General features: G+C 40.4%; 1 protein-coding gene across 3 annotated transcripts in view; it reads left to right on the top strand.

The window, feature by feature from the left end:
- The window catches only part of LOC149470821 (sodium channel protein type 2 subunit alpha-like), a 257,204-nt gene that overhangs the window by 228,625 nt on the left and 10,650 nt on the right, over positions 1 to 17,929 (top strand). For all 3 annotated transcript variants that reach the window (XM_089660265.1, XM_089660254.1, XM_089660260.1), the window contains 4 exons: positions 11,299 to 11,580; positions 15,367 to 15,420; positions 16,743 to 16,880; positions 17,645 to 17,749. In XM_089660265.1, the coding sequence (XP_089516391.1) occupies positions 11,299 to 11,580; positions 15,367 to 15,420; positions 16,743 to 16,880; positions 17,645 to 17,749 (579 nt within the window). The remainder of the gene's footprint in view (positions 1 to 11,298; positions 11,581 to 15,366; positions 15,421 to 16,742; positions 16,881 to 17,644; positions 17,750 to 17,929) is intronic.

Raw genomic sequence — 17,929 nt, 5'->3', positions numbered from 1 at the left:
TTAGTGTTCCATTATAAATTGTTGATATGTTACATATACCTTTAGGAGTACAGATCATCTAGTTCATAAGTCCAGATTTTTATAGCCTGCTTTTGTATTGAGATTGCCTGGCAACATTCTAAGCAGAACGTCATAGTTATGTTTGTACTCTACTTTAGACTTTTAAAAGCAAAAGTTCTGCCCAACAGCAGACACTGTCTGATTTAGTTTCACTGTGTTGCTAGGGGCTGACATTTCCTAACTAAGCTGTGTCAACTGGCATTTCAACACCCATTTCAGTAGACAGAAAGGGTGCACTCATTGGACAGGCTTATGGCAGTAAGCGTAGCTTAGCCAAGAAGTCAAGGAAAGTGAGGTTCCTATAAAAGGTGAAACTAAATCAGAAAGGGGCAAAGAAGAGTTGCGTGGTTTGCGAATATAGGCCATAGCAGGTATCTTTTGATGTGTTTTCTTAGAAAGCACTTACAGCTTGGCACCTGGTATATTCATATCATTTTCATCAACAGATACAGGTGAGATTCTGTTAACCTTTATGGTTGAAGGATGTTGTTATATACATACAGTATAATGCAACTCAGACCTGGGCAAGCTTTGTTGTGCAAAGACGGCATCCCGTTGCCCTCAAAGGTACATGACAGATTTGACTTCTGCAGTGTGTATACAACTCTCATTCACACTAAAGCAGAACTACTTGTTGTGGAGATGTGAGAGTTCTTGCCATAACATGCAAGTTTGCGTGGCATACTTGCACATTATGGTGCACTTAATCCTTAATTTACCTTTCTCCATCACTTACAGTTTGAGGCTTCAATTGCCATTCCATCCTCCACCGCTGTCATCTTCTTTGCTGCTTCTTCTGAAATCCTTAACCCTCATTTTAGCCATTGGACAGTCACTAATGATCATCCTCTACACTTGTTTCTATTATCAGGTTGTTGAGAATGAGCTGGCATGTACACTCCAGGGTGCATACATCATGCAGTTTACATAGCATATACAAAATGCTGGTGCTTGTGGCAAAAGTTTTTTGGCAAAAAGATTTTGTGTGCCTCTTTTGTCCAAAACCTCTTACATCTAGAAATGTTTTCATTATGGGACTTCAATTACACTTTATTAGTGTATCAGGGTTTTTTTTGCACCTGTTAATGATATCAAGCACCAACCCCTCAGTGATTACTGAAGTGCAAACTCCCTGCAGTAGTCCAAAGTGTCAGTTCTAGACTGAATTAGCCTTTAATGTAATAAGAATGTACTAGGCATCAAACACAGTTTGACAGCTGTATACAGAAAGTCTTGCTATGACACTTTCAACAGCATTTTCTGGATCTCAATAGCGAGTATGTTTTTGGAGCCTGTATTTCATAACTTGTAATTAAAATGCAAAGGTCAAAGAAAATCATGTTACCTAAAAAAAGATTATTTATTTAAACCAAAAGGTTTTTATACTATACTTACATTTATGACATAGACTTAAATTTCATTCTGAGAAGTTCATTTTATGTATTTTAAATACTGATTTGCAGCTTTCAGCAAACAGTTTGGTTTTTAAAAGTCTAAGAAATTAATTACTGGAATCAGCTTTGAAAATCCAGTACATTATTTATTTAAGAATGTCATAAAAATGTCATAAAAAGCATATGAGAAAGCTCTTAGACTGCCCACTAATTTTATTTGAAAAAACAAAATGTAATGATTTGCATTTATATATTGATTCATAGAGGTCATTTGCACATAATAAAAAGGGTGATTCTAAAAATACATGTAACCATTTCTGTTTGGTTTTGCTGATCTGTGTGTCAGTGATATATGTCACAGATGACTCACAGTTGTTATTGATGCAGTCATTTTTCTGTTGCTTGTGGCAGTCATAAGTTTTGAATATGACATTGTGTCAGTCATTGTCATATAGTAACGTTGATATAATTAAAATAGTTAAGGAGTTAGGCTACTTTCACACTGAGGAGTTTTTGAAGCGTTTTTGCATTAAAAAAAAGCACCTGAAAAGCTCAAGAAAAATGCTTCCCTATGTATGTGAATGTATATCTATGTATGTTTTCACACTCAGGTGTTGCGCTTGCAGTGCATTGCAAAAACTCCTGCTTACAGCATCTTTGGGGCATGTTTGGTGAGTTAAAAAAAATACCCCAAAAACACCTCTTTGCATTGAAATCAATGGAAAACACCAGACAAATGCCTGAAAAGCGCCTCAAAAATGCCTCTGGGAAGCGTTTTTGGAGCGGTTTTTAAGTCATGTATCCTTTAAAAATGCTCAGAAAGTGTGGCAAAAGTGTGGTAAAAACGCCTTTGCAATTCTGCAGTGTTTTTGTGGTGGATAAGTGTGAAAGTAGCCTTAAAGTGAAGTCCTGTTTTTTGTTTTTTTTAAATAACATGTTATACCTACCTGCTCTGTGCAGTGGTTTTGCACAGAGTAGTCCACTTTTCCTTTTCTCGAGTCCCTGCCAGTGCTCCTGTCCCCTTGCTCCTGTTGATTGCCCCCATAGCAAGCAGCTTGCTATGGGAGTACCTGAGCAGGGGCACTCCCGAGCCGCTGCACTGCGTGTCCATAAACACACAGAGGCACAGCTTGCCCCCCCACACTCCTGATTGCCTCACTGGCTGTGATTGACAGCAGCTGCTGCCTCAGCCAGTCAAGAGTGAGAGTCCCCAGAGAACAAAGGCTCTCCTGGACATCGCTGAAAACCTTGAGCCTTTAGAACCACTTTAAGTCATAGTGATAATTTGTTGCAGATATCATTGTGGAGAGTGGTGTATTAGATTTTCTAACACATAAAAAGATAGACAAAGTATTATAACATTAAGCCTGTCTGCTGTCCACTAAACTCTTAACACCTAGTAGAACAGGAAAAGCATAACTTTCCCTTAAATCTATTATTATTTCTATTATTATTACCTATATTTCCCAGGCACACTGTAAATCCAAGACATTTTCAGGAGTGCCATTGGGACATACACCAATCAGCCATAACTTATCCCATCAAGGCATGGACTCCACTAGACCTCTGAAGGTATGATGTGGTATCTGGCACCAAGCCATCAGTAGCAGATCCTTTAAGTCTCGTAAGTTGCAAGGTGGGGCCTGCATGGATCAGACTTCACACATCCCACAGATGCTCAATTGGATTGAGCTTTGGAGAATTTCAAGTCCAAGTCAAAACCTCAAAATTGTTTTTGTGTTCTTCAAACCATTTTTGAATTCATCAGACCAGTCCACCTTCTTCTATTGCTCCGTGGTCCAGTTCTGATGCTTATGTGCCTATTATAGACATTATAGACACTTTTGTCAGCAGATATAGGAGGTGAGATAATATTATATACTATAATAGTATATGAACAATTACATTCATAATGTTTATTGATTAACCTTGATAACACATATTAACAAAATGCAATGGTATAAATCCAAAATAACTTACAGATGTACAAGAAAATATACTGTTTATCCAACTATTCACACAATGGATTTGGGTCTATCTTCTATCTGAGTGTTATGATCCGCCAGGTGGTGCCTCAGGCTGCCAACTGACAGACCTACTCAGAGCGTGGGGTCTAAGCCCGGGCTGTGCTTTCACCAGAGCCCCTGATGGTGGGGATGGACTTGAAACAGTCCCGGGCCAGGTCACGACCTCCGAGCAGGCCCACCAGTGGCTGAGGAGACCTTTGGGGACAGGTACCGGGAGAGCCAGATATGAAGAGGATGGCGGCCCCAGCAGGGTAGTAACGGATCGTGGGGCCGTGAGGGTAAGCGGGGTACAGAATCGGTAGGCGAAGAGTAGTCGGGTCACACGCAGGGTCAGCAGGGAAGTCAATCCGTAGAATGGTCAGGGCAATCCGGGTCAAACGCAGGAGCAGGCAGAGTAGTCAGGACAATCCGGGTCAATCACAGGAGCAGGCAGAATAGTCAGGGCAATCCGGGTCAATCACAGGGGCAGGCAGCGTAGTCAGGGTCAATCAGGGTCACTAGACAGGTGCAGGAACTCAGGATCGCAGGAAGACCTTGCGGTAATCTGTGACAGTGCAGGGCATCTTTAAATAGTGCGCCCTGCACTGTCATTGGCCGGCTAGGACGCGCCCCCGGCTGTCATTGGGCGCCTGAGGCGCGCCCCCGGCACCTACTGCGCATGCGCGGCGTCCTGTCAGCCGCGGCTCGCCGGGACCTAGTGCCTGTGTCCTGGCGCGATCTGCCGCCAATGCGCATGCGCGGGGGACAGAGCCGCGATCGTGGACCACGGAGCCGCGATCCCTGACACTGAGGAAGGCCACAGATGAAAAAAAAGTGTCTTGAACATCAGTCTACTGTAGGGCTTTTAGCACACAACCCCCTGCCATTGTGAACACATATGTGCGGTGGCTGAGCACTAAATCCAACCTTTCTTGCTGCCATCTACATGCGTTATGTGATTGACAAAAGGTTAAAAACTCATATACTGTATACATGTATTTATTGTCTGACTACATTCAAACTGATAACATAAGCTATGAACATAGACTGTCACATATGTGAATGTGGATCCTGAGATGATGAGGGTGGCTTCTTGCACAGTTCCTGTCCACGCACCCCTGGAAGTTAAGACAGGGTCTGCAGGAGTGAAGGAAGTGCCAGAGGGCAGATATGGAAGACTGGAACAGATGAACAAGAAGGCGCAAAATCAAAAGCAAAATCGAGTTAGGAACAACCAAAGCAGATGGGCAGAATCTTGGTCAGTAGTCTGGGGTTGGTAACAGAGCTGGGAGGCAAACATGCAGATAAGGGTAATCCAAAAGCAGGTCAGGTGGAAGTTGGGGCAAAAACAAGGTCAATATACGTTTCAGAATCAGGAGCACAGGAGCAAAGACTGAAACATCATTCAGCAATGGTCCTTTGCAGAGCTCAGGTTTAAATAGCCCACTTGGCACCAATCGGCATTCCTTCATGCCTACTAATACGTTGTAATGTGCGCATGCTTGTGTGCGTGCACTTGCTCATGTAGTTAGGCTTCTGCGCCTGTAAACGTGCACACTTATGTGCATGCGCATTAACCTGACTGCTGGCATAATGTTCCTTACATGAACACACACCTTTCTATGAGATTGCATCTATCCCTACTTTCTTTGATGCTTTTCTGCACCCACCCCTACCATTGCCAACCCATCACTGTACCCTGAGTGAATCTACTTGCAGTTTTTACACTTACATCTGCAAAGGTCTTCTCCAAATGGCCCCATAATTATTTTTTGTTTGCCAGAATCAGTGCCAATGATGATTTGAAGGCTTCTGGAGTTATCATCAGACATCAGTACACTTTCAGTTAGCTCACCACAAATGAAAACATTTTCTGACAGCTGTCAAAGTTGACAGAAGATTGCAAGCCCATGTAAGAGCAGCTTTATAAGCAGATCTATTCCTTCTGCTGAACAAATGAACATCTCCATCTAGCACCTGGCTGTGGTGGCCATCGCCAGACTAAACATATGTCCTCAAAAAGGTTTACCCTCCTTAGCCTTGTCATCAGTCTCTGGACATATTCCACACGATGGGAAACACTGCTTGAGTGTAAGCACAGTAAAAGCATCACTGACATAGATCCTTTAATAAATTTGAGTTTTTAGTTGACGTACCAAACATAAGAGGCCAGTAGATATGCCCTTGTGCTTAGAATTTGCTCTATTTATAAACAATACATATTGCACGTCTGTATTGACACTGTAAACCTGCCTTCAGCTAAGCCAGCATGCATTTCTATTCTTGGCCATGTTACAACAGACAGCACCACTTCTAACTGTATAAAAATTCTGAAGTATTAGATAAACTAGCTGTTCATTAAAATTCAGATATCCGGATCCATGGTAACCAAGCACGGCACAGCTGATGTGACTTATTTTTCTACTTGATGGCTTAGAAATAGGGATGTTTTTCCCCAAGCAACAAAATTCGAATGGTCTGGAAATTCTTGGAACTTCATTGCTAGATTAATAAGACTTCTCTCAATTGTGAGGATTTAGAGGAAAGAGAAACATACAGCGCAGAAAGCATTTTGACAATAAAAGCAAATGTGAAAACAGAGGCGGAAGCCTTCATGGCTGCTGTAGGGGACACCGATATAGAAGAACCTGGGATGCTTAGAACTTTGGAAAAAGAGGTTTGGCGTGCAATAAGTATTTGGAGGTTCTCAAGATATCCACACCTATTGCTGAGAAAGCACAGGTGACTTCTGACTGCCTTGCTGCCTCTCCGACTGCCTAGCTCTGTCATATCCTGTGGCATTGTACAAATAAGGTACTACAAACATTGGTAAATAATACAGAAACAGTTGAACAAGCACTGTCCACATACTGGGAAAATAGGAGCCCATGTGAACTTATACCCAGCACCAAACTCACGGTAGTGCTGAACCCAAACCTCATACCTAATTGGGATTAACAACTTTAGAAGTGGTGAGATAGGGCAGATATAGAGGGATATCTAGAAAGGTATACAAAGCTGCAGCTAAAGAGAGAAATGGGTCCCTGTTGTGCAATTCATCTCACATTTACTTGTCAGGTCATTTATCACCTTCTTCAGAATACTGTTAATCCCACCAGTTTCCATCAAACATTTCAAGGGATAATATGCAACCTTATTATTAAATAAATCCTTGTGGTACAAGCTTCAGAGGTTACTTTTGTATAGGTATCTTAAGGCATACAGATTTTATGCATGTTGAGTAGTAAAAGGGAACATACCACACCATGATACAATTGCTTGTTGATGCTTCTGCTGTGCTGACTATATAAATAATGATAACAAATATGCTTTTACCAATGCATGGGTCATAGTTGATACTACATTCTCATTCCACTTTATGCCATAGAAATATATTAAGCTGGTTTAAGATTGCTCATTTAAAGGAGAACTGTTGGTATTTAAATATGTTAGAATACATTTTAGTTATTAATATTTTGCAATTATTAATGGTAACTCCAATTTTTCAGTTAATCAGTTTGGGTAATTTACAAAAGGCATATATTTTGCAAATCAAGAGCTTTGTTCCTGTACTTTGGAAGCTGTGTATTAAACTGCATCCATGATCAACCTGTGCTGACTCCACCGTAGCCACCTGGAGCTTTCAAAGACCTATATGATGGGCTTTTGCTCACATCAGAACTATTTATCTCCCCACACAAGTTTGTAGAAATGCAAAAGGAGCTTGAAGGTCAGATGAAAGAAATAAGGAGGTTAAATGCACACGCAATTAATTCTGAATGATCTCAGAAAAGTCTTAAACTGATGTCAGAAGCAAACTGCATTTGTCCAAAGTCACAAGCACAATGCCCGTTAACACCAGTCCTAATGCAGCTATGGTCCCACTTACTACACACATAGACTCCTCATCACCTCTTTAGCAGCAAAATAAGAAAAAGCAGATAGTAGATTGGACTATGAAATCATGTTATTTGTGTTCAAGCAGATTGAATGGGGGAGGGGCAGAAACTTTGGTCTTATCCTGTTATTTCTCCTTGCCTTTACATAAATGATGCCTGCAGTATCTACCAGTGCTGCCTATTCCTGCCCCACCTTGTCCATTCACATCTACACATATACTGAGCCTAGCCAAGTATTATTGTTTAGAGTAGCATCATCTGGCAGAAGAACACTTAATATTGGGTGGGCTCCATTTTGCAAGGGCTGTAATAGTTCCCTGCACAATGAAGCAGAGGTTCATTTAAAGCTGCTGATGGAATTGAGATGAAGGAAATAGTAGATTAAGGTTTGTGTCTTTGGGGTCAAGTAGATGGAATAAGGGAAGGGGGGGGGGGGGTTAGAAAATCTGTTCTTATCTTGTTGTCTTCTTTTTTCTTCTTGCCTTCAGACAAATGGGTACATGTGGCATCTACCACTGCTAAGTATTCTAGCCCACATTTTCTCCATTCATGTATAAACGTATGTTTAGCCCACCCAAGTATTACTGTTTAGAGCTGCATCAGCTGGTCTCTAAGTCTGTGCAGAAGAACATCCAACATTGCATGGCCTCCATTCTGCAAGTGATGTAATAGTTATCCTAGCTGGAGGCCTTCTGGGGATTTGCTGCTATATCTGCAGGTATCCAGGATGCTCCATATTTAAAGTGCACTTCACAGAGTAGATGTGCAAAAATGTATTTCAATACCAATTTTATAGCGTAAAAATACACATATGAACTTTGAATCTTTCACTGGATGTAAAATTGAATATATCCCTTTTGTAAATAATCCCTATTGCTTCGAGCTGTTATTTAAATAGACTTTAGCTTTAAATGGAGTAAGATATTGTAGACTTAGCAGTAGTAACACTGGCAAGTTTTAAGAATTTGCTGCTTAATGTATAACTCTGCCTTCCAGTTCTCCTTTAAAGATTTCTGCAAAAAAGTTTTTTTTAATTTTTTTTTTTTTACATTTTATGATAATGGTTTTGAAGTGTGAAGATGATAAAGAAATATGATAATATTAAACTTAAAAATACGTCAGTTTGAGCATCTGAGAATGGCTGACAGTATAGCACAGTATTTGTTCTGTGCTGAGTATTGAAATCCAAAGAGGAGTTTTGCGACTTGACTAACAATAACATCACCACTAGAAGTATGATTTTGCTCTGATGTACTGTCCTTTCTCATAGTAGTAGAGGAATAGGATCTGTTATTTGGATATATGACAACCAGATGCTTCTGGAAACCAAACAGAAACAAATGTCAAGTACTATTCAGAAAGCATCTTTATATAGCAATACTATGACCATATTTTAAGCAGATAACCCATCCATCCCTTAAAGGGATCCCTGACATCCTCCCAGCACATACCAGATGCTTCAGGACCTAGGCTTACCCAGTGAGGGATTTCACTCCATTCCTGTCCAGACCTGGATGACTTTGATGACATCATGATTTTTACACAAAATACGCATTTCGTTTTGCGCTCTGGTGAGTGCGCATTCTTCTCATTTTTGACTGCACAAGCACCAAGTTCTAGACGAACACAGGATTCCCGTTCATGTCATTATTCACTTTATGAACTTTTTATTGTTTTTTAATACAGAAATGTCAAGCACTATTTAGAAAGCATCTTTATATAGCAATACTATGACCATATTTTAAGCAGATAACAGAACTGGACAGGGGTTCTAGATCACTTTAATTTAAAGTAAAACTATGATGTCCCATTTAAAAAAAAAAATGTGCTGCAGCTTTGGCTATTAGTGCTGTTGTTTACATTTCAGCCTGCCATTGAAGTCCTTGTAATGCATCTTCCTGTGATGGGGTGGCAATGATGCTGCACTGCTTTTGAATTTAGAGCAGAGTTGCCACTCTCATGTAGGATGTGCCTGCTTGTACTACAATGGACTTAGAAGGGGGCTTGGCTATCAGTTTTGTAACTGATGATTCAAAAGCCTGTAGCTTGTCAATCAGCACCTGACTGCACCTAGTCCTGCCCACTGCTTTCTGAATTGATAGCACTGCCCCCGTTACTGAAAGCCTCCCATTGTGAGTTGCTGTGTCTGGGAAGGTGTGCATGTGTCAGGGAAGGTAAAGTACATTTTTTGTTTACTTTATGTGCATCACATAGTAAGTGATTATGGTACTTGTTTAGACTGTCACACAGGAACCTTTAGATGTACTTTAACCTCTTTGCGCAAATGTGTGGCCTCCCGGTGTCTGGGCCTTGATGCCAAGCGGCCGCACATTTGCACGCAATTAAGAAAAACGTGCTGAGAGCATGCTCCCTGCTCAGTCCCAGCACACATGTCCGGTACTCAAGGAAAGGTCCCGATCTCCTCTTTCGACTGGGACCTTTCCCGATCATGTGACCACCATGACAGTGAATCGTGGCGGTCACATGTCCCTAAAACCCCGCCCCGCCTCCCAGCTTCTGAAACCCTTAAAGGGCCAGGAGGCGCCGGTTTTAAGGGGTTAAGAGATGAAGTCAGAGGAGGAAGTCAGAGATGTTTAGAGCAGGGGAACAAATACTTTTTTTTTTCTGCAGTGCCAAAAGAGAAGCACAGTGCTGAAAATTAAAGTGGAACTGCACTGCATCCAAGCACCACCAACCAAAAATGCTATTTAATTCATTTTTAATATTCAAAGCAAACTCTTCCATTCATCCATGTCTCCATGCTTTATTATGCTGAAAAATCATTTTGAAAAACATCCCCTGGCATTTCTGGCAGTGGCCATCTTGAGTGAGGGCAGATGATTCATGTATCATTTACTTACTGGAATCCATCAGTCCTTAGCTCAGGCATATGTTGAGCTGAGAACCCTCCATCCCCTCCTGAAGACTGCTGGGATGTGTGACATAATTTGCCTAGGCATGGAAACCAGGAAGTAACTGAAGAAATGTAAAAACAAAGTTTAAAACAAGTAAATATAATATACTTTCCTATTTATTTACTAATTCTAGCAGCATAAGGATTAGAAATAGTCAATGCTGATTGAGAGAGTGAAGTTCTTCTTTAATGTATACATCTATAGGCACAATACAACCTCTGCAAAGATTCTCTGGCTGATCAGTTTCCGAGTAAGACTTGAGCAGTCAGACTGGATTTTCCCATCTTGTTGCTGTCCTTCAAGATAATAGTAACACCAGTGATTTCTCCTCAGTGCATAAAATATGATCTGTAGAAGGATTACGAAGCAGACATTCTTCCAGTTCATATTTTATGACTACAGAGTGTGGATTAAGATGTAAGGTAGGTTGCTCTATGAGAAAGGACAGATATACGAGTTGTCTGCTAATTCAAAATACTTCTAAAAGATATACAATATTTGACAGTTACAGGTACATTATTTTATATAATGCATGTCTATCACTATTCCAATCTGCAATTACCCATGGCTGCGTAGAGCATGTGCACCCACATTTAAAGTAGTGCATGTTTTGAACTGAAATCTGTGCTGACTTTCTATAACTGACTTTTGTAATACAAAACTCTGCTATCCAGCTTATTTTATCTGTCACTCATTCTTCATTTTATTATTTTTTTATTATAATTTTGTGTTCTGTTTGTTTTTCTCTCTTCTTTGACATGTTTCTGTTATATCCTTTATTTTAACATTGTATCTCTTTTTTTCTGCAGTTTACATTTATGTGAGTCCATCTTTCCACTATCAGGTCTTTATTTTTTATATTGTATAGTTTCTCTTTTGTATGTGGTATGTTATTTCTTTCCCACACAATCCATCTGTTTAGATTTTTTTTTAGTTATCTCCATGTCTGAAAGCAGATTGAAAACATAAATTCTCCCCAGCGCCAGAAATGACGTGTCTTTTTTCTTCCTAATTATTATACTAGGTGGTTGTAAATGCACTGATCGGAGCCATTCCCTCCATTATGAACGTGCTTCTGGTTTGTCTGATATTCTGGTTGATTTTCAGTATAATGGGTGTCAATTTGTTTGCGGGAAAGTATTATCATTGCGTTAATACTACCACTGGTGAAATGTTTCCAATTACTGAAGTTGAAAACCAGTCGGACTGTATGCTATTAATAAAGGCCAATGAAAGTGCGCGGTGGAAGAACGTTAAAGTCAATTTTGATAATGTAGGAGCTGGTTATCTTGCTTTACTCCAAGTGGTAAGTAAAGTCATTTTATTCAATTCTGTTACTTCAGTACTTGTATATGCTCCTGATTGTGTGTAGTAAATACTGGTTTTAATTTTAAAGGTCTGTTTCACCAAATTAGATCATGTTATTATTTGTTGGCTTCTTAACTGCCTCCCGCCGGCCATATAGTAAAATGACGGGCGCAAGGTGGTTCTCTCGTTCTGAGAGGACGTCATATGACGTCGTCCCATCCTAACCGCACATGCGATCGCTCCAGGAGCGCACGGCGATCGGCGGTGCGCTGTGTCCCTCGGACACAGTGGATCACCAATCAACGGAAAGAGCCGAAGATGTCGGCTCGGTCATGTGATCAGCTGTGTCCAATCACAGCTGATCACATGTAAATAGGGAGATGCCGGTTATCTGCATTTCTCTCCTCACGAGCTGTCACGCTGACAGCTCGAGAGGAGAGCCGGTAATCGGCATCCCTCAGAAGGGACATGTACACTGATCATCAGGGCACTGATGATCAGTGTGCCCTGATGATCTGTGTAGCCCCAGCAGTGCCACCTGTCAGTGTCCATCAGTGCCAGCTGTCAGTGCTCATCCATGCCACCTGCCAGTGCCCATCCGTGCCAAATCAATGCCACATTTCAGTGCCCATCTGAGCTGCCTTTCAGTGTCACCCATTAGTGCCAGTCAGTGCCACCTATCAAAGCCAGTCAGTGCCACCTATCAGTGCTGCCAATCAGTGCCACCTATCAGTGCCGCCTATCAATGCCAGTCAGTGCCGCCTATCAGTGTGCATCAGTGCCGCCTATCAGTGCCCATCAGTTCTGCCTATCAGTGCCATCTAACAGTGCCAGTCACTGCCGCCTATAAGTGCCAGTCAGTGCCGCATATCAGTGCCATATATGAGTGCTGCCTTTCAGTGCCCATCAGTGATGCCTGTCAATGCCCATCAGTGCCTCTTCATCAGTGCCACATATCAGTGTCCATCAGTGCAGTCTATCAGTTCCCATCACTGCAGCCTCATTAGCGCACATCAGTGAAGGAGAAAAATCACTTATTTACAAAATTATATAAAAAAAACTAAGAAAAAATGTTTTTTTTCCAGAATTTTCAATGGTTTTTGGTTTGTTTAAGAAAAAAGAAAAAACCCAGAGGTGATTAAATACCACCAAAATAAAGCTCTGTCTGTCACAAAAAAATGATAAAAATTTCATATGGGTATAGTGTTGCATGACCACGAAATTGTCATTCAAAGTGCACCAGCGCTGAAAGCTGGAAATTGGCCTGGGCAGGAAGGGGGTATAAGTGCCCTGTAGGCTAGTGGTTAAAGCTCTTTGGGATGCAAGAGATGAAAGAAAGCAACAAAGTCATATGTTAGTGTCTTCTTATAGTAGAGAATGGCAATATTGGCTTGGCCTAGTTGGAGGAGGTAATGCACAAACCACAAAAATACATGTTAAGGGTTCTGTGTCTTCCTCTCTCTGCCCAAAGCTAAAAATATGGTTGAGCTTTAAAACTCTCTAAGATCCTTGATGAAACTTTTTTGCTGTGTTATTGTATTCTAACGGTGGGGAGCCTTCCCCACTGTCAAAATACACTGATCAGCGCTGCTGGATATAGCTGGTGGCACTGATCATTCAGGAAAAAAATGACAGGCTGCTTATACAGAAGTAGATTGGTAGATCGACTTCTGTTCAACCAGCCTGCCCATACATGGATCGAAATTCAGCCACTCCCTCCTGAACCCGCTTAATTTCAATCTATGTGATTTCACCCTTAGCTATGTGTACAGGTGTCCATTTAAGACGCTCAGTCATGTGCAGGTAAGTTTTAAAAAAATTGGATTGACTCCTACATATAAAGGAATGATTGCTGCAATTGCAGACTTTCTTCATGAACAATAAAAATACTCTTTTAAAGAAAACCTGCACTGTGAGAAACATGAAGACTACCCTTATTACCACCATTTGAAAATGCTAGTTGCCTGCTTTCATTACTTTCTGAGACACTGGTCTGCAAAAGACATGGAATCAGGACTGTCAGGTGAAAACTGAATTCCTAATCAGTATATTAGCTCTGGGTTTAGTGACTGAGAGCTGATTCACACATGTGCGGTGCGGATTGAAGCTCAGGTGTCCCAGCTAATTGTTACAGTATTTGTTCAGCAGTTCATGTCAGGTTTACGTCAGTTTCAGGACAGGATTAGCAAAGGATCTTATCCTGTTAACACATATGCAGTTTAGAAACGGTTCCCATAGAAGTCAATATCCTGTATTCTGCACCTGAACCTGAACGCACTGCTCAGAAATCGTACATGACTCTTTTTCAAACCGCACTGAATCCTCACTGCCAGTGCACTGAACATAAGTGAACAGGCACCATAGGAAGCAATGTTATTTCACATGTCATGCAGATTGGATGGGGTTCAAACCGCATTCAATCCAAATATATGTGAACGGGCACTGAGAGTACTAACGCCACTGGATCAATATGCTAGCAAGGGTGGATTTCCAGAAGGATTGGTTGGTAACAGAAGCCTCTGAACCTTTGCAGTACAGGTTTTCTTTAACATATCACCCCCTCAATGTCTGACTTCCAAATTAATGTGTCAAAATATCCCATATAAAATCTTTCAACTATGGTAACTAAAGAGGCTTAACAAAATAGCTTATATACTGTTACTTAGCGTAGCGTTAAGTCCGTAGTAGCCACAAGAAGAATACTGTCCAGGTTTTCCCCACAACCAGGCATATAGGCTCAATCACACACTTCCCCAATGACCACTCTAGGGATGTTGTTTTTGTGGTTTGTATATTTTGGAGAACTTAAATAGGGTTGAGGAAATTAAGTGGGATACTCCAAAGGCAAGAACTATGTACACCTGAGGACTTATTGAGGAGGTATTCTTTAGGATAAGCTGTAACAAAGTCTGTGCTTGAAACAAACAGTAGACTTCAGATTTAAAGTGGTAGTTGTAGTGGTAGTAGTAGTAGCAAACTAGAGCAGAATCCCTTCAAGTTGGAGATTAAGTGGACAAAGCTCTTCAGGACACCAGCCGGCATCCCCTATAACTGAATCCAGAGCTGACTCCCTACATCCAGAGGGGTTTTAGCAGCACAAAGTCTCTAAGATCCTTTCAGAAGTGTCTGTACTCACTAGGCACAATTACAACTGGTTTCCTTACTCCATCATACCAGAGTGGATCTTCAGTAGGCGTTCCCCCTAACAGAACCCAGGTCTCTGTATTTAGGCCCTCAGATCTCCCACCTGAGTCCTACGACAGTAGATGCAGAAGCATGCCCCTTCCAGACCGGAACAATCCTATGCAGCAAAGACCTTGAGCTTAGTGTGCTCACTGACTATATACAGGTACCCATGCCTCTATTCATGCTGCCATCTGCATAGCTCCACTCCTATCCTCCAAAAACTTCTCAAGCTTCCTGGATGGAGAGGGAGCTATCAGGCTGGCAGCAGCTGAACACACTGAACAGACCTGAGGAGCAAATCACACCAGCACTGATTACAGTGTGAAAGTTATGCTTTTGCCTAACAACAATTACAACACTTACTACAGTGTGGTAACTAAATTTACCTATGAAAACACATACTAAATCTATCTAAACTTAGCACCTATCTAGGAAGGTGCTACTTTAGTATATTGCCAGCTTTGATCATCAACACATGTGGGCAGTTTCAATGTTGTGAAATTTATCTTACAATTTATATGTATCCCAATAAAACATAAATGTTTTTTGCTGACTTCCTTGCTCCTAACTCTAGAAATCTCTATATATATATTTTTAGGCAACATTTAAAGGCTGGATGGATATTATGTACGCAGCAGTTGACTCGCGAAAGGTTGGTACCAATTATGAACAACTGATTTTATTTATGTAAAATCCATTATCTTTAGGATGACATTCATGATTGATGGTGGATGGGTTTTTGTAAGATCCATCCATCATTAGAATGACATGTATGGGCAGAGGTCTGACTGAAAACTACTGTTGGGTTACACATTTGCCAACAGGTGTAGGCAAACAGGTAAATGACATACAGTATTTGTGTGGATTTAGTAAAGGAGCAGAGACTGTTCTTTTAGCAAGGCGAATGTTCACTTGGTTAAGTATGTGTTCACTTGTTTACTACCCAGTCATGTATAATGAAAATGTGAAAAAAAATAATTTTTCCATGCACTTGATTGAATGATTAAAGTGAACATAGATTGACCTTATTCACTAAAACAGCCCATACGGTGATATTGTTTTTTCCATTCAACCAGCGAGTTGAACGAAAAAAAAAAAAAGATCCATTTCAGCCATGTACACATTCGATGTAAATAGGGAATCATTCCTGCTGCTATTCTGTCCTTATGGCGGGGAGCCTTCCCCACCATCTGAATACAATGGTCAGTATTTCCAGCTATAGATGGCGATATTGATTCTTCATGAAAAACCAGGGTGGTTATACAGAAGTTGATCAATAGAGCAACTTCTGTAGAACCAGGGTGCCCATACATTGATTGAAATTCAGCTGGTCCCTGGTGAGCCAGCAGAATTTCAATCCATGTATGGCAAGCTTAACACTGCTAAGTCAACAGTTTCTGTTCCTTTAGTAAATCAACCCCCGCTGTCTGGTTATAATTAGGTTAACTATTTACAAAATTTTAGAAGTTGGGTATCAAGGGGTGATGGACTAAAATTAGTTGCCATACTGCATACAGAGAAGCCCAAACAGCTTAAGGGACAGTAAAGCTGCATTTACACTGGAGCTGAGCATCCTTGGTCAATTTGCAAGCATTTTTTTTGAGTGTTTGTATAGGCATTTTTGCAGGCATCCAAGGCTTGAGCATATTTTCACAATTATTTTTACCCAATGGAAAGCTAGCTACTAGAGAAAAGAAAATTATGATATGTACATTTTCACATATTTGTTTGCACATTTTTCAGGCACTTCCATTGAAGTTTGAGGCTTGTAGTTCAAAAGAACTCAAGCAGTTGTTGAGCTTCAAAATTCAAGGGATACTATGCTTAGGTGTGAATAGGCACAATGGAACAGCATATCGAGCGTTTTGCAGCTTCAAGCTCCAGAACGTCCAGATATAACAAATGTAAAATAATGAAAAAGCGTAATACCTCTTACTTATTTTCATTGTTATATTTTTACATTTCAATTTACAGCTGCAACAGCAACCTAAATATGAAGACAACTTATATATGTATTTATACTTTGTCATTTTCATCATATTTGGCTCCTTTTTCACTCTGAACCTCTTCATTGGTGTTATTATTGACAATTTCAACCAACAAAAAAAGAAGATAAGTATTATAATCTAATACTGTTATTTGGATGGTTTGTCTATCGTGATATACTGTACGGTATGTTTATATTTTAAAACATTTGTTAATTGGAACAGAATTTTGACTACTGTTTAGATTCCACAGTCACGCTCAGAACTACAAACAGGTTTTTCTAGCAAAAGTGTGTCCAAGAATCCCTATCAAAGAGATTAGATTCATTAAAAACAAAACAGTCAACTGATCACTACATGGAGGCATTAGAGTTCAATAAATGTGTTAGTACATAGTCTATGCCAACTGTCATGTGAGGGGCTTGTCTGCATCATTATAAAAGTAATAAAGTTTGCACAATACAAAAAATAAAACACAAATACATGGATACATAACACAGCCACATCCACACAATCGAGACCCACAGACATACCCTAAATCCTCAATTTTATAGAATACATATAATTAGATAGAATGTGGTGCAGCTGTGCATAGTAACCAATCTGCTTTTAACTTCAACTTGTTCAATTAGGCTTTGACAATAAAACCTAGACGCTGGTTGGTTACTATGCACAGCTCCACCAGATTCTGTATGCACCAGGTTTAATTAATCTCCCCCAGTATTTTCTTTCTTTTATAAACATGATCCAATTGGTACTTTAGGAAAAGTGTGCTGAAGACTATGCTGCAGAACCAGAACATAATACATGTAGGCCTTTTTGTTAAATCACACCATTGTGCTCTTTACTCTCTTGACAAGGTTTTAAACAGTTTCTATTCTCATTCTTTACTTTGGAGGTCAAGACATCTTCATGACAGAGGAGCAAAAGAAATATTATAATGCCATGAAAAAACTGGGTTCTAAGAAGCCTCAAAAGCCCATTCCAAGACCACCGGTAAGTTGTTTAATTAGTACCGATACCTAAAATAATATTCATTTTTACAAGAAAGCATGTTATGAACACAGGCACAGAAGCTGATTTACAAAACATTTGAATTTTTCCAAATCCACATCTTTTCACAGGTGATAGAACTGTGTGCCAGGCCTTCTGGCAAAACTTGTGTCTTAGATACAG

The sequence above is a fragment of the Staurois parvus genome, unplaced genomic scaffold (assembly GCF_062004578.1).
Source record: "Staurois parvus isolate SC_StPar_1 unplaced genomic scaffold, SC_StPar_1.0 ptg000031l, whole genome shotgun sequence".
NCBI classification, from domain to species: Eukaryota; Metazoa; Chordata; class Amphibia; order Anura; family Ranidae; genus Staurois; species Staurois parvus.
The sequence above is the reverse complement of the archived record's forward strand: the minus strand, read 5'-3'. Positions and strand labels throughout refer to the sequence as shown.